We start from the raw sequence: 26,806 nt of genomic DNA, 5'->3' as shown, positions 1-26,806 counted from the left end.
CTAAACAATCTGTATCCAAACAATCCGAAAATCATAGTTTAGAAGTTCATAAAAGAAGAAGTTCAAATTTGAGGCCATAGCTGGGATCTGCAAAAGCTCTTTAAAAATTCCGCATACGAGGCCCTGGATCGGCTATATAAACTCTTTGAAAATCGGGCAGCTCCTTAAAAATTCGGCCTTATAAAATTCAAGATGTATCCAAGTCAGCTCTCTAAAAGTCATAAAAGTATCCAATTTTAAGTATTTATGACAACTCTATAAAAATGCATTAAAAAACCCATGTGCCAGAACCCATAACAGCTCCCGAATATTCATTGAAAAGTCAAACTTGAAGGACCTTGGTGGGCTCTATAAAAATCCATGTTAAAGGACTCTGAGCCGGATTTGAAAAAACATAAAAAATCCAATTTTAAAGACCTACGCAAGCTTTTCGAAAATTTATTACAAAGTCCGAATTTAAGGATCTGGGACAGTTCTTCCAAAATTTATTAAAAATCTCCTAAAGTTCATTGTAAAATTCCTAAGAAAATTGACATTTCAAAATTGAAAGAGAAAAATTCATTTAAAAATCGCGATTAAGTATCTAAATCAGATCTTCAATAACCCATTAATAAGATTCAAAAAAAAAAAAAAAAAATCCAATGCAGGCCTTCTGTTAATTATAAAAAAAAAATATAAAAAAAAATTAAAATTATCCCTACGAATTCGATCTGAGAGGACCTTGAAACGCTTCTTAAAAAAATACGTATTTAAGGACTTCAAGTCAGCTTTGACAAAAATCTTTTAAAAGTCCACGTTTAAGGATTCCCAACTTCAGTGACTTCAAAATTTTATACACGTTTAACGACCCTAACTTTACTTTAAAAAATCGATTGAAACTCCAAATTGAAGGCTTATAAAAATCATTTAAAAATAAAAGTTTTAAGCCTCTAAGAGAATTTTGAAAATTTCTTAAATAATTCATATCTAAGGACTCCAAGCTAGATTGGAAAAAAATCTTTTAAAAGTCCACAAATATAGCTTCTAAGTCAGCCTCAAAAAAATCCTTTATAAAAATAAATTTTTAAGGATCTAAGCCGATTTTGGGAAATTTCTTAAAAATACACTTTTGAGGACTCCGAATTAGCTTTGAATGTTCCTTTATAAATCCACGATTTCAGACGGATTTGGAAAATTCTCTAAAAAAAGGTACGGCTTTTAAAATATAATTTTAAGACCTGTAAATGAGAATTGCAAAAAATCTTTAAAAATTCTCTAAGTCAGATTTGAAGATTTGGCGTGAAGAAACGATAAAAATCGCCTAAGTCCGCTTAAAAAAATAATTTTTAAAATCAATTATTAATTCCACTAAGGCTAAAAAAATACGCGTCTAAGGCATCTATAGCGGCTTTCAAAAATCCTTTGAAAGCCTCTCAGTAAGCTTTAAGCCACTGAGCATAAATTGAAAATCTTTAAAAAAATCCTCATTTTGAGGCATTGATTATCACGTTTTGAGGCCTTCAAACAAATCCTTAAAATCCTTTAAAAAAATCCAAGTTTGAGGTTGAGAGAACATTCATTAGGAATCCACATTTAAGTATTCTTGCTCTGAAAGAAAAAAATTTAAAAAAAAACACGAATGAGTTCAATTTCGAAAAAACTCCGTTTGAAGTCCATTAAGTCTGCTTTGAATAATATCTTAGAAGATAAAGTATATCTTCCTTTAAAAATTCTTTTAAAAATTTGAATTGAAGGCATACAATTCAGCCTTCAAAATTTTCCAATGATGACTACTCAAAATTATGGTTAAATATTTTTGAAATATCCTTAATAAAATCCTCTAGAGCAACCTCGAAATTTCTTCAAAAACCCCCTATAAGTCAGGAATAAAAAAATACCCTAAGAAATTCTAAACACAACCTTTAAAGATTCGCATTTCAAAAATCCTCTTAATCTGCTAAAAAGAACTTCTAAAAAAAACAAGTAAAAAGGCAGGTAAGTTCGGTCGGTCCGAACTTTTAATACCCTCCACCATTTGGAAGGAACTTGAAAAAATTCAAGGAATTCCGAAAGATATCATGTAAATGTTGACCTTTATACCAGGGACCTGCATAAGTTATTTTCATAGGCTTGGCATGGGTTCTACCCATTACAAACTTCTAATACGAAATGTGAAAAAAATCGGGTAAATAATGTCGCTACAATCATCAAAATACGGAATATTGGGAGGTATCGTTATATGGGGGCTATACGAAAACGTGGACCGACATGTCCCATTTACGAACTTAACCTGCCTTCTTGAAAATCTTATAAAAAATCCTTCTTAAACAAAATCCTTAAACGTCCATTATTTTTGAAAAAAAAGTTTTTAAAAAATTAATAAAAAATGTACCCTCGAGGTCCTAGGTCGAATAACAAATTCCTTAAAAAAAGGCCCACATTTAAGGTTTTTATACCCTCAGCCATATGGCTACAGAGGGTATATATCATTTGATACGGCCAAAACGTGCCTAGTCGAAATAACGATTTTAGACCCTAGGTCTCTTTGGACCAAATCCGTTTCAGAACATTTGGAGTCGATCTAGCGATGTCCGTCCGTCAGTCTTTCTGGCTGATTGTTGCGCACGATAACTCTCGAAGGGAGTATCCGATTTTATCCAAACTTGGTACTTCGTAATATTAGTGTCAAATTTAGATCGTGTTCGAAAATGGGCAATATCGACCCACTCTTTCTGGTACCTCCCATACAAATTGTCGACATTTTCAAAGAAAATTATTAACTGCACAGAAGGAGAAAGGATAATCCAATTTTGCTCCAACTCTTTGAATCCTAATATTTTCATCAGTGCTTGGTCAGGTGCGAAAATGGGCAATATCGGTTATGGGTCCATCAAGTACCTCCCTCACAAAGGTTAAAAATTTAAAAAAAAAAATCGTGAAGGCTATAAAACACGGAATTACAATCCGATTCCTTTCAGACTTGGCACATCTCATTATTTCCATGAACACAAGATATGTTATAAAGATGGTAGAGATCGCACTATTTCTTCTGATACCTCCGCCATATTGGGTTCGAGATATTGAAAAACAAAACGCTCAAAGAAATTTAAAAATTCTTCAAAAATCAAAAATCATCCTTTTTCTAATTCCCTTCAAATAACAACCAGTTTTGGAAAAAAAATCATTTATTCATATTTAAGTATCTAAAAAATGTAAAGATCTTTTTTCGAAAAAAAAAAAAAATCTTAAAGCGTCCTTTTTGGGTCCTGGGTTGGTGTTCAAAATAAAAATCAATCAATCAATAAAAAATCCCACTTTAAGACCTAAGTGGAGTATAAAATTCACTAGTTTTATTTATTTTAATTTTGAAACACACGGGCTTCCGCATTTCATGTAAACACAGTATCGAATAATTTTTTTTTTCTGAAGTACTCCCAGCTATGAAAAATCGCTTAGGAAAGACAACCTTAAAATTTCCTTTTGGAAATCTCCAAATATAAGGATCTGAAAATTTTAAAAATCCTTCAAAAAAAAAAAAAAAAAAAAACCATCAAAAGTTATAAAACGTCTTTTTGGGGTCACTCTTATGGATAAATAGATTTATTCCAAAGCCCGTTTATTTTATATAGCATTTATTAAGCAAACTGAGAGACTTTATTAGTCCCATAGAACCAACTTTGGAAAAAAAATTCATTTATCCAAATATAAGGATCGGAAAAATTTAAAAATCCTTCAACAAAAAAAAAAAAAAAAAAAACAAAAAACAAACCTTCAAAATTTATAAAACTTCTTTTTGGGGTCACTCTTCAGGATAAATATAAAGATCCCTCAAAAAAAAAAAAAAAAAAAAAAAATACAAAAGTTATAAAACGTCTTTTTGGGGTCACTCTTAAGGATAAATAGATTTATTCCAAAGCTTTTTTATTTCATATAGGATTTATTAAGCGAAGTTAGAGACTTTATAAATCCTATAGAACCAACTTTCAAAAAAAAAAAAATAATAATAATTTATCGAAATATAGTGATCGGAAAAATTTAAAGATCCCTCAAAAAAAAAAAAAAAAAAAAAAACAAAAGTTATAAAACGTTTTTTTTTTTTTTGTTTTTGGGTCCTGGGTTAGGCCTTACAAATCCTCCAAAAAAAATTAATCAGCCTGGGAAAAAATCCGTTTATCATAATTTAAGGATCTGAAATATGTAAAAAACCTTCAGAAATAATAAAACGTCCTATTTCGGGTCCTGACTTAATTTTGAAAAAAAATCAATAAAAATCCTATTTAAGGCCCTAGGTGGAATATAAAATTCAATAAGAACCACATTTTAATTTTGAAACACAAGTGCTTCCGCAATTCATGTAAACACAATTTCGAATAATTTTTTTCTCAAGTACTCCATGATGTTTTTCGAAACTTTCAACTCTATTATCGTGATTTTCACATCAATAACTTTTCACAGCAATCACAACCATATTTTCCACTTCTCCACTTGCTCTCTCTCTCTCATACACCTTCCACAACAACAACAGAAAAATTGTTCTTAAAGAAACAATAACAAAACTCAAAATTTTATTGAACTCCACCTACACTTGCTTTAAGGACTGACACCAGGCTTCTGCAGCACAACAGCAGCAACAACAACAAAACCATTAATCAGAAACGTTAAAACTTACATCCGTAACGAACAATAAACTTGTTAGGCAATAAGGAATCAGAAAAAAAAATCAGAAAAAAAGAAAATCCTGCTACAATTGTTGAAAATTTTATAATTCTTCACTTATCCAGTGTTCTCACCCTCCCACAACAAAAAATGAAAATGAAAAAAAAAATCACAAAATAGTTCAAAACAAACAAATGCAAAAACAAATCGTACACCCTCACCAAGTTTTGAGGATTTGCTGAATAGAAAAAAAAAAAACCAAATGAAATCAACACAAAACAAACAAACAAACAAACAAAAATTTTCACTGCATACACTTGGGCGCTTTAACTTTACAAGACCGAAATAGCCGCCTTAAATGTTTCACTATGTAAAACAGAAGACGTTTTTTCTGTGGCAGAAATGCCCAGGAAAATAAAAACGTAAATACACGTAGAATTCTACACTGTATTCTCTCCACACCAACTAAGCGGAAGTTATATTTTTTCTCCATTGCCAGGGGAAATTGAAAAAAAAATATAATTTCTGCTTAATTGAAAAAATATATATTTTTTCCTGAAAAAAAAAAAAAAATAAATAAATAAAGAAATCTAATTTATTTTCTAAGGTAAGCTAATGTTTGTTGTTAATCTTTTTTGTTGTTGCTATCGGAAAACAATTGCAAGGAAATCTGATTATTGGCAACGAGAAGCGAAATTAGTATTGAAATTCAAATTAAAAAAAATCTTTTTTCAATTATTCAAAACAAATTGGGAGACATTTTTTTATCGCCATAAAATGTCATTATCAAAATTTAATGCACCCTAAAAAATCAACATATCAAGTCATATCACATCAAGAATTTATATTTTGAAATTCAATATTGTAGTGCATGTTGTAGTTTTTTTTTACTTAAATATAAGAAATGAAAAGAAAATTAATAAAAAAAATAAATCATAAAAAGCATGCTGATATTTTTTTATTAAATTTATAAATGAATGATTATTATTAAATATATAAATTTATAAATTTTAAATATTAAAAAATATACAATTTTTACTTTTATTTTAAATATAAAAAATAAAATATTTTTTTTTTAAAATAAAGAAAAAACTTAAAAATAAATCATAAAAAGCTTGCTGATATTTTTTTTTTTTTATTAAATTTATAAATGAATGATAATTATTAAATATATAAATTTATAACATTTAAATATTAAAAAATATACAATTTTTACAATTTTGCCCACAAGTCTCCAAAGAGGAGACCTTCAAAATATGCTCTATTATGGATTGTTGTAGCTCCTCTAGAAATTGAAGACCTTGGATCAGTTTTTCAATCTTGAGTGGAGCTGGTACAAATCTTATGCCCATGGATAGGTCGGTACAGGCAAACCATATTCCAGATCGCTAATTTTTTTTTAGAAAATATTTTCAGCATCTTTCGCGAATTTTATATTTTTAAGGAAAATATGTTTCTGAATGTCTCAATTAATCTCTGTAAAGTGACCACCAAAATTAATTGACCGTTTTTCAGTGCCACCAGAAATTCATAAAAATAAGAAAAAATGATTTCAACTTCTTTAGTCCCTCATAAAAAGCATGCTGATATTTTTTTTTATTAAATTTATAAATGTAATATTTAAAAAATATACAATTTTTACAATTTTGCCCACAAGTCTCCAAAGAGGAGACCTTTAATATATGCTCTTTTAATGGTTGGCCTACATAAGTTAAAGTTCTTCTGCACAACTTCAAGCTTTTCTAGAAATTGAAGACCTTGGATCAGTTCTTCAAACTCTAGAAGAGCTGGTACAAATCTTATGCCCGTAGAAAGGTCGATACAGGCACACCATAGCACGGATATAGCAGATCACTAATTTTTAGAAAATGTGTCGCAATTTTTAAATTTCACGAATTTTAAGTTTTTGAGAAAAATATTTTTCTGCAGGTCTCGATAGACCCGTATCACTGCAAATACTTGTCCCTTTTTCGATGCCATCAAAATTAAAACCAAAAACAAAAGGTTTTAATCTTTTTCTTAAGATTTTCACTGGCTTTAGCTCTCCATTTCTCAATTGTAAGTAGCTATATCCTGCAGGGTCCTAAAAAGGGTTCTCAGAAGTACTGCAATTTTTTTAAAAAAACCGCTTTTAATTTCTTTTCAATTGTAAAATAGCTATGTCCTGTAGGGCCCTAAAAAGGGTTCTCAGAAGTACTACAAATTTTCTTAAAAAATCGATTTTAATTTTTATCCCTACATAAATTTTAAATTTTTTTTAAATTTTAAATGAATAGAAGCAAAAAATGTCGGAAATGGCATAACATTTTAGAATAAGTTTAGATTTATTCGAATTGGCCACCTTTGGCACGAATTATGGCCTTCAAACGGCCAATGAAACCGTCACACACTGCCCGAATGTTGCTCTGTGGTATTTTGGCCCATACCCGGCGAAGCGCTTGGTCACCATTGGCACGAATTATTAATGATTGTTATCCGGAGATTTTAGGGAGCTATTGTGCGCTGAAAAAGAAGCCAGAAATCTCATTTTGTAACCATTCTTGGGTGGCGCGTGCTGAGTGCGATGATGCTAAGTCCTGTTGGAATGTCCAAGGTCTGCGGCCAAAATTGTTGCGTGTCCAAGGCTTTAATACACCCTCCAGAACATTTTCGGCATTTATTCTGATGCCACGGTCGTTTAATACGAGCGGAGTGCGACCATCGGCTGTTATGGCGACCCACACCATCGTCCTGGACGGCGCTTGAGTTCTGTTCTGGAGGCCAACCAAAAGTGCACATTTTCAGCTGACCTCTTTGGCAAGTAAACACAATTCATATTGTTTGTTTAAAAACTGCCGGGCAACGAATTTTTTGTCATCGGAGAAAACCAAATTCGGCAGTTCACCACTTTCGGCCTAGCGAAACAACTGTCTTTAGCTCTTTTGAGTCTATTTTCTTTCCGTCGCAGTGTGTGTTCTTGCACTTTTTGGAATTTCAATGGCTTTACCCCGAGCTCATTTTTCAATATTTTTCAATTTGAGCTGTCACTGGAATAATTTTAACAGCTGTCGTACGATTGGCTTAGAAATGACAGCAGTCTGATGTTAGCTACAGTTTTTTCATCTCACCCTGTAATTTCTCTGAAAAGCCTTTATTTCTGCTTTAAAAATCCTTGAAAAATTGTAGGTCCTTTTAGTAGGCTTTGCGAAATATAAGTTAAAAATGCTCGTCTGAGGCTTTTAAGACTGTTTTGAAAAATATTTCGGAACTCTTCTAAACAAGCTTTGAAAAAATCGCTTAACCCAAAAAAAATAGATCTCTACGTAAACTTTGAAAAAATTTTTAAAAGCCGAATTTAAGGTATATAATTTAGCTTTCAAAAATGTTTATAGTCAGATTTTAAAAATCCCTGTAGAATACCTCTGAAATAATCTTTATGAAACCCTTGAATTCCTAAATTAGCCTCCCCAGCCACCTCAAAAAGCATCCCTCAGATTGTTTTGGAAACTGTCTTAAAAATCCTCTAACACAACCGTAAAAAATCCTTTAGAGGTCCTGCAAATTTGAAAGCATATTTTTATTAAAAAAAAAAAAAAAAAAAAAAAAAAAACAATAAAAAGTCCATTCCCCAGATTTATAAAAAAATAGTTCAGCAATGCATTTTTGTGCCAGATCCAGAGATGGCTCGCATAGGAAATTTTTATATATTTAAGAACATTATTTTTTCGGGAATGCCGGATTTAGCTTGAAGGCCTCTCTGGTGTACCACAAATTTCTTAAAAAAAATCTTGCTTAATTATACCCTCAGGGTATATATCATGTGATACGGCCAAACAAGGTTTTTTTTAAATAACTGTTTTAGACCCCAGGTCTATTTGGATCACATCCATTTCTGGGCATTAAGAGTCGATCTAGCGATGTCTGTCCGTCTGCCTGTCTGGCTGGTGAGCATGATTACTCTCGAAGTTAGTATCCAAATTTGGTGCATCGTAATTGTCAAACGTACGTCAGGTGCGAAAATGGACAATATCGGTCCACACCATCAAGTATATTCCCCACATAGGGTCAAAATTTTGAATATTTATAAGTCTTAAAAATGTGAGGCAAGTGTCCGATTGTCTTCAATCGATACACACATCACAATATTTTTATTAACCCAAGATTTGGTGTGACGATGGGACATATAGGTCCACTCCTTTTGGTACCTGCACCACAAAGGGTAAAAATTTTGAATTTTGAATTAAGCTCATAAACCGCGAAATTAACATCCGATTCCAATGCAGATCTCAATAACACAAAATCTGTAATAAATATGGTAGAGATTGGACCATTCCTTCTGTCACCTCCCCCACAAAGGATCAAAGTTTCGAATAACCAAAACGATCCCGTTCTCTTCATATTTTACACATTCCATTATTTCTACAAAAATAAGATCTGCTGTGAAAATGGGATGAAAAGGACCATTTCTTCTGGAAACAAGTCAGCGAATTTGTGCAAATTGCTATATCTAAATATTTCTCTGAGATGAATGTAGAATTTGTGACTTTGCATAAAACTGGATATAAATGTTTGATTTTCTTGTAATTGTGGCCATACCATCCTTACCATCTTTATCTGCATTAGATGAAGTATGAACAAGGAAACTTTGGACATTCGTCATATCTCAAGCACATTTTAACATTTTTTATGTTCATATGAAGTGAAGGAAGTAGTCGATATAGTCCAAATCTGGAACGTCGCAGTATTCTTGTTATAATTTTTAGGTCGGATACGAAATGGAAAATATTGGCTCATTCGTTCGAAACCTACTTCATAGTGGGTCAAACATATGAATAATCATAACAGAAGTCAAAATATATTTAAATCATCGAAAATTGGCTGAGGGTATACATCTGTCGGCAAAACCGGCAGACAGACAAGAGTAACCGAAAATTCCATAAAAAAAAGTTCGCGCTTAAATATTATTTAAAGTTGCCCAAAACCTCTTTAAAGATCCTCAATTTGAGGGCAATAGAAGTCGCCCAAAATTCCTCAAAAACAACTCCAGCATTGAAGTCGCCCAAAATTCCTTAAAAACACCAAGTTTGGAAGCTCTTAAGAGTCGTTCAATATTCCTTAAAAATTTTCCATTAAAGGTAATTAAAGTCCGTCCAAAATTCTTTTAAAAATGCTTGCTTGATTGCGGTTAAGGGTAGCCCAAAGTTCTTATCAAAAATTACAGGCTTGCACTTGTTAGGGCGTCTGGGCGAATGCCCCAAAAATACACTTAGAAATTATTGAAAGTCGGCCAAACATCCTTATGAAACTCAACGCTGGAAGTTTGTGCAGAGTAGTCTGATAAAGATCCTCCTTTGAATTTTTTCCCAAAAGATCTGGGAAAAATACTCTCAGAAGCCACATTTGATAATTTTAAAATAAAAAAAAGGCAAGGCATTCAGAGGGTCTTTCATGGAAACAAATTTCTTTGACAATCTTTCGTAGATAGAAGTTTTTCTATAGGTTTTCTGTATATACCTCATACCTTCTTTAATTTTTTTCGAACGTGAAATATGGTAAATGCTTCAGAAAACCCCCCCCACAAAAAATAAACAAATAAAAAAACGAGACGAATTTGAGATGGCCTTTTATGGAAAGAGGGTTCTTTGAGTTTTTTTTTTTTTTTTTTTTTTTTTGGACTGAAGATCTTCATATTTTCTTAAAGGTCCTTGTCTAAGGCTTTTTTTTCCAAATTTTCTTAAAGGTCCTTGCCTAACGCTTTTTTTCCCAAAGTAAAAAACACTAAAGGTCTTCAAGCCCAAAAAAAAAAAACAAGATAATTTTGATATTGTCAAAAATTTTTTAACAAACTTTTTCGAATGGAAGGCGTTTAAAAATCGTCCATGAATCCTCTAATAATATTTTATGGGAAGAAGTCATTCCAACTTGCCTTACAAGTTTCTTCCAGCAATAGAAGACCCTAAAAGGCTGCTGTAGGTAATTTAAATCTTCTGGGGATAAATGAAGAAGTCTACATTTTTTTTCAAGTTTTGTTTGAGATGTTTAAAAAATTCTCCTATGTTAAAAAAAGTTCTCCTTTCTCCTACCTTAATTATTATACGCATGTATGTAAGTTTTTTTTTTTAATCCTCATATCTAATTTTTATCATTGCAAAATTTGTTACTTCCATTACCAGGAATTACCATTTTCTCTTTTTTACCTAAAATCTAATAAAACACACACACCAATTCAGCCGAATTTAATATATGTCTCCTAAAAGTATGCTCTTGTGCAGTCCAATTTAATATAGTACCCAAAATAGTATGCCGCCACTGTCCAGTTCAAATTTAATTAAGTATCCTAAAAGTATGCTGCTTTTTTCCACCAACAATTTTTGTAAACACAAAAAACTATGCTTTGAAAACAGGGGAGAATTTATTTTTGTTTTTGTGAGTCACTAGCAAAAACAAAAAAGAGAAAAAGAGAACATCAACAGCAAATGTAAATAAAGAAATTCCAGAATGGAGAACAAACGACACAAACCGGAAAGTTGCACAAATGTTGCTATACATTTGTGGTGGTTTGTGTACACACTGAGAGCCACATACACTAACACACACATCCCCATATATATGGGGGCCACTTAGAAGTTAACCTGAAAAAGTGTGGAATTTTATGCAAATTTCAAAACATTACAATTGCCAGCGGGAAATTGTGTGGGGAGGGGGAGTAGGGGGGGGGGGGGAATGGTTGGCAATACAAAACAAGTGGAAAAAAGAGACTAAACACAAAACCCATTTAGATTGCATCCAAGATTTCACTTTACATTTTGTGTTATTGGGTGGTGGGAGCTGTAAAGTGGGAACCGGCTCCCCCCCTTGCCGTTTTTTGCTAATTCGCTTTGTCTACTTTTTTTTGGAATTTTACATTCTTGGCTGTTGTTGTTGAATTTTCAATTAATTCTACATGCAATTGATTTGTAGTTTTTTTGTTTGACTCCCCGTTAGCTGCTGTTTTTTTTTTCCATTAGTTTTTCCATCCATTTGGCAAGTTGCAAATTGTTTGATTGTTAAAATATTCACTGCTTCGTTGGAGGAGAATTGTATTTAAGTTGGGTGTGTATGTGTGTGCTTTTTTCGGGTATCTGTGGAGTTTTTGTCTCCTCCTTGTCTCCTTTTCCGTTGGTGTGTCCGTTTTAATGACACAATGTAATCAAAGCAATCGTCAGCCAATCAATTTAACATTTCCCGCTTTTTTTTTTTTTTTTTTCAATTGTCTCCCCCACACCAGCGGCTCTTAAAAAAAATACTAAACAATTTCCACAAAAAAAATATAGGCGAAGTAAAGTAATTGAAAATGTTGATATAATTCTAGGATTGATAAACAACATGGAAATAGGTTAGCCTACTTTTAGGCGTTTGAATTGCATTCAAAAATTTAAAGGTTAAAAGCTTTTAAGGGTTTTTCAGAGAAGACCTTGACAAGGTATTTTATGGGAAGTAGACCTGCACCAGGTCTTCTATGGCAAGAAGACCTGCATCAGGTCTTCTATGGTAAGAAGACCTATACCTTCTACGGAAAGAAGACCTGTAACAGGTCTTCTATGACAAGAAGAACTGTATCGGCTCTTCTATGGCAAAAAGACCTGCACCAGATATTCTATGGCAAGAAGACCTGTACCAGGTCCTCAAAGAAAAAAGAACCTCACCAGGTCTTCAATGGCAAGAAGACCTGTAACAGGTCTTCTACGGAAAGAAGACCTGCACCAGGTCTTCTATGGCAAGAAGACCTGCATCAGGTCTTCTATGGCAAGAAGACCTGTACCAGGTCTTCTACGGAAAGAAGGCCTGTACCAGGTCTTCTACGGAAAGAAGACCTGTACCAGGTCTTCTACGGAAAGAAGACCTGCACCAGGTCTTCTATGGCAAGAAGACCTGCATCAGGTCTATGACAAGAAGACCTGCAACAGGTCTTCTACGTAAAGTAGGCCTGCAGCAGGTCTTCTACATAAAGAAGACCTGAACCAGGTCTTCTATGGAAAAAAGACCTGAACCAGGTCTTCAATGGATAGAAGACCTATACCAGGTCTTCTATGGAAAGAAGGTCTGCATCAGGTCTTCTATGAGAAGGAGACCTGCATCAGGTCTTCTACGTAAAGAAGACCTGCAACAGGTTTTCTATGACAAGAAGACCTGCATCAGGTCTTCCATGCCAATAAGACATGCACCAGGTCTTCTATGGCAAGAAGACCTTCATCAGGTCTTCTATGGTAAGAAGACCTGCAAAAGGTCTTCTATGGCAAGAAGACCTTCACAAAGTCTTCTATGGCAAGAAGACCTGTAACGGGTCTTCTATGGCATGAAATCCTGCAACAGGCCTTTTATGGAAAGACGACCTGCACCAGGTCTTCTATGGAAAGAGGAACTACACCAGGTCTTCTATGGCAAGAAGACCTGTGCCAGGTATTCAATTGAAAGAAGAAATGCACCCGGCCTTCTATGAAAAGAAGACCTGCGCCAGGTCTTCTATGAAAAAAAAGACCTGCAACAGGTCTACTATGGAAAGGAGACCAGCGATAGGTCTTCTAAGGAAAGAATACATTACCATGGTCTTCTATTGACAAAAGGCCTGAAGAAGGTCTTCTATTGAAAGAAAACCTTCAGAAGGGGTCTTCTCTTGGCAGAAGACCTCAGCAAGGTCTTCTATTGACAGAAAACTTTCATAAGGTCTTATTTTGACAGAAGACTTTGACAAGGGGTTCTATTGAAAAAAGACCTCCTGAAGGCCTTCTATCGAAAAAATACCTTCACAAGGTCTTCTATAGAAATAAGACTTTCACAAGGTCTTCTACTGACAGAAGACCTTTACACGACCTTCTATTGACAAAAGACCTCCTCTATGTACTTCTTTCGGAAGGATAAGGTCTTCTATTGGAAGAAGACCTTTTATTGATAGATGACTTTCCCAAGGCCTGCTACTAACAGAAGACCTCCTTGAGGTTTTCTATTGAAAGAATGCCTTCACAAGGTCTGCCATTAAAAGAAGACCTCCCCAATGTCTTCTGTTGTAAGAACAACTTCACAATGTCTTCCATAGATAGGTCACATAAATTATTATGGCTATTTCTTTATATGTTTTTAGCATTTTTCAAGCATACTTTTAGGGGCTCCGTAAAATTGCTTCAAATTAATAACTTATTCTCCTATATTTATACTGCATGGTACCTATTGAAAGAAGAACTTCCGAAGGTCGTCTGTTGACAGAAGGCCTTCTACTTTCTACTTTCGGAAGAATATGGTCTTCTATTGAAAGCAGACCTTCAGAAGACCTTTTATTGATAGACGATCTTCCCAAAGTCTTCTATTGACAGAAGACCTCCTCAGGACTTTTTATTGAAGGAAGACCTTCCCAAGGTCGTCTATTGACAGAAGGCCTTCACAATGTGTACTTTCGAGGTGACCTCCTCGAGGTTTTCTAATGAAAGAAGACCTCCTCAAGGTTTTCTATTGAAAGAAAACCTTCCCAAGGTCGTCTGTTGACAGAAGGCCTTCACAATGTCTACTTTTGGAAGAAAAAGTTTTTCTATTGAAAGAAGACCTTTTATTGATAGATGACCTTCCCAAGGCCTGTTACAAACAGAAGACCTCCTCATATTTTTTAATTTAAAGAAGGCCTATCCAAGGTCTTCCAATAAAAGAAGACCTCCTCAAGGTCTTTTGTTGTAAGAACAACTTCACAAGGCCAGATAAATAATTATGGCTATTTCTTTATGTGTCTTTGAGCATTTTTCGTGCATACTTTTAGGGGCTCCATAAAATTGCTTCAAATTAAAAACTTATTCTCCTATATTTATACTGCATGGTACCTGTATTTATACAACAAAACACTCTCAAATAATTCTTATGTAAAAAAAAAAAATGAAAAATATCCCTTCCCATCCTCCCCTTTTACCTCTCCATTATGGCATGTAACTTTATCATCTTTTGGCATGGTACATCCTTCTGATATTTTTCATTTTTCAAACATCTTAAATATTTCTCCAATAAAATCTCTCATACATTATTCGTCAACATTGAAATTGTCATTGGCAGGAAACATATTTCTATCTCATATTCCATTCAATTCATTTCAATTTCACATTCAAAGACATCATCACCAAAACAAAAAAAAAAAAAAAAACTTGAAAACAAAAAGGAAACAAAATTCAAATATATTTTATTACAAACATATTTTATTCATGTACTCACTTCTTGTAATTGTTATTAATTTTCTTACAATTTCCTTTTTCCTTTCTATTCCACCCCCTGCACAATTCTAGGCGTTCCCGGCAAACGCAATGAGATCTACTACAACTGCTGTCCGGAACCGTATATCGATATAACATTTGCCATCATCATACGACGACGAACGTTGTATTATTTTTTTAATTTAATTATACCCTGTGTTCTGATAGCATCGATGGCTTTATTGGGCTTCACACTGCCACCGGATTCGGGTGAAAAGTTATCGTTGGGTAAGTTGGAGACGATTTTTAAATATATTGATATATGAAAATTGAAATTGAATCTATAAAAAATGTGAAAATGTAAAAAAATTCACAAAAAAAAAAACTTGACAACAATAACAAAAAAAAAAAATATTACGATATTGGGACGTCCGATAAGGTATTGTTCAGAAATATCCCCTTTAAAAACATTATTGAAAATGTCCATTTCAATAATCTACCTTGAAAAATACCCTTTAAAATGTCCATGTTTTTGGAAGGTCCGAGAAAAATATTTTCTAAAAAAATCTTAGTTCCTGGCCTGGTTTTCAAACATGTGTAAAAATTCCGGAGGTCCTTGAAAATATATTAGAAAAATCCACCTCTATGGAAATTATTGAAGAATAAAGAAATATTTAACATATGCGATATTTTTAAGGTGTTATCTCAGAAAAGAAGTCATTTGACCCCCTAAAACTTCGTCTACGGAGGATGGTGTTAATAGGGAAAATGTTCCTCATTAAATTTCACTATGGATCGCCGAAATAAGATTTAACCTAAATGCCTAAAAATAAAGGTTGCAATGTGTTTATATAAATAACCAATTTTATATAATTGTAAATTTCGTCCATATTGAAATTACGCCAATATCTCCCACAAAACTTCATCATAGGTGTTTGGTATCAATGACAATTTTATTCTCCATCGAATTTCACTAGGGGTCTCGTAACAAAGGAAATCGATAAATAAAATATTTAGCAACAGAAATATGGGTAATAATTTGGGTATTTTAAGAAGGGAACATTTGCGGTGTTTTTAAGGTGTTATCTCAAAAAATAAGTCATTTGATCCCCTAAAACTTCATCTACGGGGGATGGTGTCAATGAGAGAAATGTTCCTTATCAAATTTCACTATAGGTCGCCGAAATAAGAAACTGAATAGATTTAACCTATATTCCTAAAAAATAAAGGTTGCCATGTGGCTATTCAAAATAACCAATTTTATATAATTGTAAAATTCGTCCATAATGAAATTACGCCAATATCTCCCATAGAATTTCATCATAGATGTTTGGTATCAATGACAAGTGTATTCTACATCGAAATTCACTAGGGGTCTTGGAACAAAGGAAATCGATATGTAAAATATTTAGCAATAAAAATGTGGATAATAATTTGGATATTTAAAGAAGGGAACATTTTCGGTGTTCTTAAGAAGTAATCTCAGAAAAGAGATCGTTTGAGCCCCTAAAACTCCATCTAGGGGAGATAGTGCCAATGAGAAAAATTTTCCTTATCAAATTCTAGTATGGGTCGCCGATATGTGAAACTCAAAAAATTGGACCCATATTTCAAAAAAGGATAGGTTACACTGTGGGTACATGAAATAGAAAATTTCATATAATTGTAAAATTCGTCCATATTGAAATTACGCCAATATCTCCCACAGAACTTGATCATAGGTGTTTGGTGTCAATGACAAGTGTATTCTACATCGAATTTCACTAGGGGTCTCGGAACAAAGGAAATCGATAAATAAAATATTTAGCAACAGAAATATGGGTAATAATTTGTGTATTTAAAGAAAGGAACATTTGCGGTGTTTTTAAGGAGTTATCTCAGAAAAGAGGTCGTTTGAGCCCCTTAAACTCCATCTAGGAGAGATAGTGTCAATGAGAGAAATATTCCTTATCAAATTCTTGTATGGGTTGCCGATATATGAAATTTAATAGATTGAACCCATATTTCAAAAAAGGATAGGTTACAATGTGGGTGTATAAAATAACCAATTTTATATAATGGCAAATGTCGTCCATATTGAAATTACGCCAATATCTCCCACAGAACTTCATCATAGGCATTTGGTGTCAATGACAAGTGTATTCTACATTGAATTTCACTGTGAGTCTCGGAACTAAGGAAATTTATAAGTGAAATATTTAGCAACAAAAATATGGGTAATAATTCTGATATTTAAAGAAAGGAAAATTTGCGTTGTTTTTAAGGAGTTATCTCAAAAAAGAGGTCGTTTGAGCCCTTAAAACTCCATCTAGGGAGAATAGTGTCAATGAAAGAAATGTTCCTTATCAAATTCTAGTATGGGTCGCCGATATGCGAACCTCAATAGATTGAACCCATATTCCCAAAAAGGATAGGTTACAATGTGGGTACATGAAATAGAAAATTTTATATAATTGTAAATTTCGTCCACATTGAAATTACGCCAATATCTCTCACAGAACTTCATCATAGGTGTTTGGTGTCAATGACAATTTTATTCTATATCGAATTTCACTAGGGGTCTCGGAACAAAGGAAATCGATATGTAAAATATTTAGCAACAAAAATATGGGTAATAATTTGGATATTTAAAGAAAGGAAAATTTTTGGGTGCTTTTTAGGAGTTATTCCAGAAAGAGGTCGTTTGAGCCCCTAAAACTCCATTTAGGGGGGATAGTGTCAATAAGAAAAATAACCCTTATCAAATTTCACTATGGGTCACGGAAAGAAGAATCTCTATAGATTTAACCCATATTCCAAAATAATATAGGTTACAATATGGGTATATAAAATTATCAATTTAATATGATTGCAAATTTCGTAAATTTTGGAAATTACACCAATTTCTGCCACAGAACTTCATCATAGGTGTTTGGTGTCAATGGCAAGTGTATTCTACATCCGATTTCACTAGGGGTCTCGGAACTAGGGAAATCGATAAAAAAAATATTTAGCAACAAAAATATGGGTAATAATTTGGGTATTTTAAGAAGGGAACATTTTTGGTGTTTTTAAGAAGTTATCTCAGAAAAGAGGTCGTTTGAGCCCCTAAAACTCCATCTAAGGGGGATAGTATCAATGAGAGAAATGTTCCTTATCAAATTCTGGTATGGGTCGCCGATATGTGAAACTCAAAAAATTGGACCCATATTTCAAAAAAGGATAGGTTACAATTTGGAGGTATAAAATAATCAATTTTATGTAATTGTAAATTTCGTCCACATTGAAGTTACGCCAATATTTCCCACAGAACGTCATCATAGGTGTTTGGTGTCAATGACAAGTGTATTCTACATAGAATTTCACTAGGGGTCTCGGAACAAAGGAAATCGATAAGTAAAATATTTAGCAACAAAAATATGGATAACATTTGAGGTATTTAAAGAAGGGCACATTTGCGGTGTTTTTAAGAAGTTATCTCAGAAAAGAGGTCGTTTGAGCCCCTAAAACTCCATTTAGGGGGGATAGTGTCAATAAGAAAAATAACCCTTATCAAATTTCACTATGGGTCGCCGATATAAGAAACTCAATAGATTTAACCCATATTCCAAAAAAGGATAGGTTACAATGTGGGTATATAAAATAACCAATTTTATATCATTGTAAATTTCGTCCATATTGAAATTACGCCATTAACTCCCACAGAACTTCATCATAGATGTTTGGTGTCAATGACAAGTGTATTCTACATAGAATTTCACTAGGGGTCTCGGAACAAAGGAAATCGATAAGTAAAATATTTAGCAACAAAAATATGGATAACATTTGAGGTATTTAAAGAAGGGCACATTTGCGGTGTTTTTAAGGAGTTATCTCAGAAAGAGGTCGTTTGAGCCCCTAAAACTACATCTAGGGGGGATAGTGTCAATGACAGAAATGTTCCTCATCAAATTTCACGATGGGTCGCCGAAATAAGAAACTCAATAGATCTAACACATATTCCAAAAAAGGATAGGTTACAATCTGAGTATATAAAATAACCAATTTTATATCATTGTAAATTTCGTCCATATTGAAATTACGCCATTAACTCCCACAGAACTTCATCATAGATGTTTGGTGTCAATGACAAGTGTATTCTACATAGAATTTCACTAGGGGTCTCGGAACAAAGGAAATCGATAAGTAAAATATTTAGCAACAAAAATATGGATAACATTTGAGGTATTTAAAGAAGGGCACATTTGCGGTGTTTTTAAGAAGTTATCTCAGAAAAGAGGTCGTTTGAGCCCCTAAAACTCCATTTAGGGGGGATAGTGTCAATAAGAAAAATAACCCTTATCAAATTTCACTATGGGTCGCCGATATAAGAAACTCAATAGATTTAACCCATATTCCAAAAAAGGATAGGTTACAATGTGGAGGTATAAAATAATCAATTCTAAAAATTGTAAATTTCCTCAATTTTGAAATTACACCAATTTCTGCCACAGAACTTCATCATAGGGATTTGGTGTCAATGGAAAAATTATTCTACACCAAATTTTATTATGGATCTCAAAACAAAGGAAATCGGTAGTTGTTATACATAGGAACGAAATATGGCCAACAACTTGGGCATTTAGGACAAGGAACTTTTGTCTTTGTTTTCAGGCTGTTAATTCGAAAAAGAGGCCATTTGACCACCAAAAATCCATTTTAGAGGTATAATTCCAATGGAAGAAATATTCCTCACCAAATTCTACTATAAGTCACCACACGCAAAAAATCTGGAGATATAACCCATATTTAGAAAAAAATAGGTTACAATGTAATTGTTAAAAATTGCAACATTTTTATTATTTTTTTGTACTTTGTATGAAGTGATGTATATTTCTCCCAGAAGATGCCATTTTATGAGCTAGGTGTCAATGAAAATTTTATTCTAGATCGCATTTCACTATGGGTTTTGAAGCAAAAGAAATATGTAAGAAGAACTGATAGCAACAAAAATATTGGCAACAATTTGGGGATTTAAAAATATTATTTATTTATATGCGTTATTTTTAAGAAGTTATTTCCGAAAAGCGGCCATTTGACCCACAAAAATCGATCAAAGAGAGTTGATGTCAATAGAAAAATTGTTCCTCACCAAATTCCACTATAAGTTACCTCACACAAAAAATCGGTAGATATAATACATACTTCCAAAACATAGCTTACAATGTAGTGGTTAAAAATAGCAAATTTTTTTTTTGTACTTTGTATGAACTGATGTCAATTTCTCCCAGAAGATGCCATTTTATGAGCTGGGTGTCAATGAAAATTTTGTTCTAGATCGAATTTGACTATGAGCCTCAAAACAAAGGAAATCGCAAAAAGGAACATAAAGCAACAAAAATATGGCCAGAAAATTGGATATTTAAAAATATTATTTATTTATTTGCGTTATTTTAAGGAGTTATTTCCGAAGAGTGGTCATTTGACCAACAAAAATCGATCTAAGAGAGTTGATGTCAATAGAAAAATTGTTCGTCATCAAATTCCACTATAAGTTGCTACACACAAAAAATCGGTAAATATAACCCATATTTCTAAAATATAGGTTATAATGTGATTGTGCAGAATAAAAAATGTTTATATATATTTTTTTTTAATTTCGTCCATTTTTTGAACTGTGCCGATTTTCCTTAGAAGACTCCATTATAGGGAATTATTGTCAATGGGAAAATTATTGTTGATCGAATTTTACTAGGGGTCCCAGAATAAGGTAAATCGTTTAGAACAACATATAGCAACAAAAAATGGGTAGCCATTTAGGTTCCCAAAAAAAGAAAAACTCTTTGCTTTGTTTTCAAAGTTAATTTGCTGCAGGGGATATTTGATTACCAAAAATTCCTCTTAGAGAGATGTTGTCAATGGAAAAAATATTCTCCGTCAAATAATAAAAGATCTTCTTCAGGAAAATTCACTATATTTAATATTTTAATATTGCATAAATTCATAATTTACCCTTTTCCCAAAATCTTTAAGTTGCCACAAGACATTTTTTTTCTTTTTTAAACCACATCTTCATAATTTCTGTATTTGAATGCTGCCAAAGCAACATTTGTGTCAAGGTCTACTTTTTCTGCTCCAGTGACATTCTCAAAATCCCATGGCCTCCCCTTGTCCCCCCATCCGTTCTTGGTATGGTTGTGGCCTTTGCTAAATTAACTTAACATTGTTAAATATTTGACAAACGAAATAAATCCTTCAAAATGCACCCTAGGAAAAATGCAAGCCACAAGATATAACTATTTTAAATTGTCTGTACATAAATACGCTTCGGTTGTGCAAAAACAACACCAAAGTGACCTGCATAAAATTTGCATTTTGATATCTGCTCAGCCCGCAGCTGATGGAGGGGGAGGAAAGTAAAGACAAACGAAACGATCACGGCAAATTGACCAGCAGAATGGGCGAGCAACACTTAAAGGCCAAAGACGTTTTAGGCAAACAAACTTAAAATAAATAGAAAGAAGAAACAGAAGAAGAAGAAGAAATACAGGCTAAGGAAAGAAACCAATTTTTCTTGTGAAAAGGCAAACAGTTTTTCGGGCACAAGGACAAGATTTTTTTCCTTTTTGTGGGACAAAAAAAAAAAAAAAAACACACACAAATAAAAAATTGTAGGTAAGTGATTCAACAAACTGAGGAGCTGATGTGAAACCTTCCTGAAATCAGGCCACATCACTTAAAATTCCACAGCAAACTCCCCAAATGCAGGCAACATAATTTTCCATACTACCCTCCCCAAAGTAGGCAACACTTTGTAAATACGCATTCCCAAAAATGTGTGTCTTTATCAATTATACCGGTGTTACAGCCAGCCTAATTAAACACAAAGACACATCATTACATTGGAATTGTCTCTCATGGCAAATTCTTTCCCCTCCCCTCCTTTTCCTACCACCCCCAACCTCTCTCTGATAAATAACTTGGTGTTTAGTCTTAAGTGTGGCCATTTCGCAAATCAAATTCCAGTGTTTGTGGTAAATACTGGTCGACTGGTGTTGGGCCTTGTGGTCCATTTGTTGAAGCCTTTGAATTTACAATGTAATTTACATAGTTGTTAATACGCACACGAACACACACACACATACACTTGCAGATAAATAGAAAACGCACAAAGTGTGTGTGTGTGTGCGTGCGGTGTACAATCAGCGACAAGCCACCTAAAACCATGGATTTGCAAATGCTTTCACATCGCCAGACTGCTAATTATTTCGTCTACTTAAAATTTTTGGGGGATTGAATTGGAATTAACTTTACATTTGTGACAATATTTTGGGTGAAGGGGATAATAAGGGACAGGGAAATGTGGCAGGGTATAAAGAAAAAATTCTGGAAAATTGAACTTTTTTTGGGGTCATGAAATAAATTTGAAAAAATATTTTTTTCAAGGAAAACAATTTAAGATATAAAAACCAATTTTTAACAAGTTAAAAAGCAGTAAGTTCAGCTAGGCCGAACTTTGAAAAAATTAAATCCTTTAAAAATTCTATTTAAATCTTAAAAAAAATAAATCTTAAAAATACCGAATATAGCCGTTATATTAGGGTCTATACGACGTCGACCTACATAGGCATTGTTTGTCATAAATCATTATCATATTCAAATTCGAAACTTGAAATGAACGCTGAATAATGTAGCTAAAATCATCAAAGTATCGTATATAGGGAGGTGCCGTTATATCGGAGCTGTGCGAAGACCTGGACCAACATAGACAATTTTCTGTCACAGGCTATAGCTTCTATTACGAACGTCAAATAAGACATCTTAAACAATTTCGGTGGGTATTGCACCTAAACTCGTCAAAATATCGGAATATAGGGAGGTACTGATATATGGGACCTATACGAAGACGTGGACCTGCACAGACAATTTTCTGTCATAGGCTGTAGTTCCCACTACGAACTCTATATACGTAATTTGAAACAATTCCGGTAAATAATGTCGCTAAAATCAGCAAAATACCGCATTTCGGGAGGTACCGTTATATGGGAGCTATACGAAGACGTGGACCTGCACAGACATTTTTCTGTCATAGGCTGTAGTATTCATTATCAGCTTCAAATACCAAAACTGAAACAATTGCGGTAAATAATATCCCTCAAATCATCAAAATACCGCATATCGGGAGGTACCGTTATATGGGGGTTATAGGAAGACGTGAACTTACATAGCCCATTTTCTGTCTTAAGCCGTAGTATCCAATACGAACTTCAAATACCAAAACTGAAACAATTCCGGTAAATAATATCCCTCAAATCATCAAAATACCGCATATCGGGAGGTACCGTTATATGGGGGCTATAGGAAGACGTGGATCTATATGGCCCATTTTCAATACCAAAAATCCTGCAGGTATAATACGCATTTGAGTAAAATTTTATCAACCTACTTTATTTCGTTTGGATGCTAGAATGATTTCCATAGACGGACGGACGGACGGACATTGCTAAATCGACATAGAACTTTATGCTGATCAAGAATTTATATATTTGTGGGGTCTAAAATGAATATTTCGAGGTGTTACCAACGGAATGACAAACTTGATATACCCTCCATACTATGGTGGAGGGTATAATAATATTTTCACAGCCTAAAATAACTACAGGGAAATTCTTGCAGATTATGAAAGTAGACACCGAAAGTAGAAGGCACGAGTATCGGCGTTTTGAAAGTTTACATCACAAATTAAACTAAATAAAGGGGGGGGGGGGGTCAGTTCCCTCCCTCTACAAATTTATTTTAAAATTTCGAATTAAAATTTTACAGAATCAGGCATTTTAAGTGTATAGTGTCTACCTTAAAATCATTGTTAAACATATCATAAATATTTCGATGTTAGCCCTCAAATGAGTCAAAAAATTGGGTTTTTTTGGTCCTTTTTTTAAAATGTAGTTAATAACCACTTCTAAACAGGATCGTAACAAGTCAAATTATTCAAACATTATATTCATCATAGAATTCTACTAGAGGTTCTTAAAGGTTCTGTGAGTTTGTGGAAAAATCTCCAACAAAGCTTCGTTTTAGGAAAATGACGTCATAAAAGAAAAGAAATTCCTTTAATTGATACATTTTTTCTCTGATTTTTTTCAAGCTGACGACCGGAAGTAATCAAAAAAAAATCGTATTAGGTGGATGGTGTCCCAAAAATATATCTCACAAAAAAATTTCAAGATAAGAGATAACTCTATTAAAACAACGCAAATAATAAGATTAAATTTTTAAATACCCAAATTGTTACCCATATTTTTGTTGCTATATATATTATACTTAAGAATTTTCTTTGTTCCGAGACCCTTAGCGAAATTCGATGTAGAATAAAATTGTCATTGCCACTAAACACCTTTGATGTAGTTCTGTGGCAGAAATCGGTGTAATTTCAAAATTGACGAAATATACAATTCTATAAAATTGTGGTTATTTTTATGCCCTCTTTGTTGCTTATATTTTTGGAATATGGGTTAGATCTATAGAGTTTCACATTTCGGTAACCTATAGTGAAATATGATGAGGAATATTTCTTTCATTAACTCCATTCGTCCTAGATGGAGTTTTAGGGGGTCAAATGACCTCTTTTCTGAGATAACACCTTAAAACCTCCGTAAATGTTCCCTTTTTTAAATACCCAAATTGTTTCTCATGTATTTTTGCTATTTATTATACTTAGAGATATCCTTTGTTCCGAGACCCACAGTAAAATTCGATGTAGAATAAGTTTCCCATTGACACCAAACATTTGTGATGAAGTTCTGTGGGAGAAATTGGTGTAATTTCTAAAAAGGACGAAATTTACAATTTTATAAAAGTGATTATTTTATACCTCTACATTGTAACCTATATTTTTTGGTATATGGGTTAGATCTATAGAGTTTCACATTTCGGTAACCCATAGTGAAATTTGGTGAGGAATATTTCTTTCACTAACACTATTCCCCTTAGATGAAGTTTTGGGGGTCAAACGACCTCTTTCCTTAGATAACTCCCTAAAACCACCGTAAATGTTCCCTTCTTTAAATACCCAAATTGTTGCTCATGTATTTTTGCTATTTATTATACTTAGAGATTTCCTTTGTTCCTAGACCCTTAGTAAAATTCGATGTAGAATAAGTTTTGCATTGACACCACACACCTATGACGAAATTCTGTGGGAGAAATTGTTGTAATTTCAAAATTGGCGAAATTAACAATTACATAAAATTTATTATTTTATATACCCACATTATAGCCTATATTTTTTGGAATAAGTGTTAAACCTATAGAGTTTCTCATCTCGGCAACCCTTAATGAAATTTGATGAGGAACATTTCTTTCATTAACTTCATCCCCCTCTATATGAAGTTTAGGGGGTCAAATGACCTCCTTTCTTAGAGAACTCCTTAGAAACACTGCAAATACAGGCTGAAATGAAAAAAAAAACGGCAACCCACTTCAGACAGCTGTCACTTCTAAGCCACTCGTCCGACAGCTATTAAAATTATTCCAGTGATAGCTCATTATATTGTTTACAAGCGTACAAAAGCATTTTGGTGAGAGTTTTCCTGAAAAGAAGTTATTCGTGATTCGGAATTCAAGCGTAATAGTGTGATTTCTTTATATTTGGCTGGAAAAATACAAGTGGCTATGGCTATCGTTAGAGCACTCCAGCATTTAAATGGGAATAAATCTTTCGTGTCTCGTAACATCGCTCGTTATCGTGACACTGGTAGCGTAGGCCGACGTCAAGGAAGTGGACGTAAGAAAACAGTAACATCAGCAGAAATTGTTCGAAAAGTAAAGAAGCGACTTGATCGAAACCCGCATCGCAGTGGCCGAAAAATGGCTCGTGAGCTGAACATATCGCAATATTCCATTCGGCAAATATTGAAAAATGAGCTCGGGATAATGTCATTGAAATACCAAAAAAAAACAAGAACTTACACCGCAACAGAAAGAAAATAGACTCAAAAGAGCTAAAGAATTGCTTCGCTTGGCCGAAAGTGGTGAACTGTCGAATTTGGGTTTCTCTATCTACGATGAGAAAACATTCGTTGTCCAGCAGTTTGTAAACAAACAAAATGATGTTGTTGGCTTGCCAAAGGGGTCAGCTGAAAATGTGCACCTTCGGTTGGCCTTGCCACCAGCACAGAAGTCAAGTGCCGGTCATGAGCTCCGATGATGGTGTGGGCCGCCATAACAGCCAGTGGTCGCTCTCCGCTCGTATTAATAGACCATGGCATCAGAATAAATGCCAAATATTGTTGCGAAAATATTCTGAAGGGTGTATTAAAGCCTTGGGCACGCAAATATTTTGGCCGCTGACGTTGGACATTCCAACGGGACTCAACACCATCGCACTCAGCTCGCGCCACCGCCACCCAAAATTGGTTACAAAATGAGGTCCCTCCCTTCATTTCCAGCGCACAATGACCACCAAAATCAAACCAAAATCTCCGAATTCCAATCCGTTGGACTTGTGTGTCTGGAGTATTTTGGAAAGCAAGGTTGGCACTAAAAAATACCAAAGTGTCGATCACCTCAAGCAAGCGCTTCGCCGGGAATTTTCCAAAATACCGCAGAGCAACATTTGCGCAGCATGTGACTGCTTCATTGGCCGTTTGAAGGCCATAATTCCTTCCAATGGTGACCAATTCGAACATATCTAAACTTATTCTAAAATTTTGATGCTATTTCCGATATTTTTTGCTTTCATTCAATAAAATTAAAAAAGAAATAAAAATTATGGGGTTTGACTTTGTTGCAGTTTTTTATTTCACCCTCTACCCTCTCTAGCCATAAGGCTGAGGGTATACAAATTATTCCTTGAGAACCTTCAAAGGGTCGCCTCTATTATGAGATATATTTAGCTATATTTAGGATAGAGCTTTGAAACTTGACAGGGACTTTTGAATTACATCCAAAAATCATTGGTGCAAAAAATGGGTCAAATCGATTCACATTTCTGTTTAGAACCCATGTAACGATTTCTCCGATCCGATTTT

At 33.8% G+C, this 26,806-nt stretch overlaps 1 protein-coding gene across 1 annotated transcript in view; it reads left to right on the top strand.

The window, feature by feature from the left end:
• The window catches only part of LOC101896226 (neuronal acetylcholine receptor subunit alpha-7-like), a gene marked incomplete at its 5' end in the record, with an annotated part of 244,281 nt that overhangs the window by 148,433 nt on the left and 69,042 nt on the right, over window positions 1-26,806 (top strand). Inside the window, 1 exon segment of the mRNA NM_001308981.1 lies at window positions 14,910-15,104. Within this exon segment, the coding sequence (NP_001295910.1) occupies window positions 14,910-15,104 (195 nt within the window).

This window comes from Musca domestica, unplaced genomic scaffold (assembly GCF_030504385.1).
Source record: "Musca domestica strain aabys unplaced genomic scaffold, Musca_domestica.polishedcontigs.V.1.1 62, whole genome shotgun sequence".
NCBI classification, from domain to species: domain Eukaryota; kingdom Metazoa; phylum Arthropoda; class Insecta; order Diptera; family Muscidae; genus Musca; species Musca domestica.
This window is presented reverse-complemented; position numbering and strand designations above follow the sequence as displayed.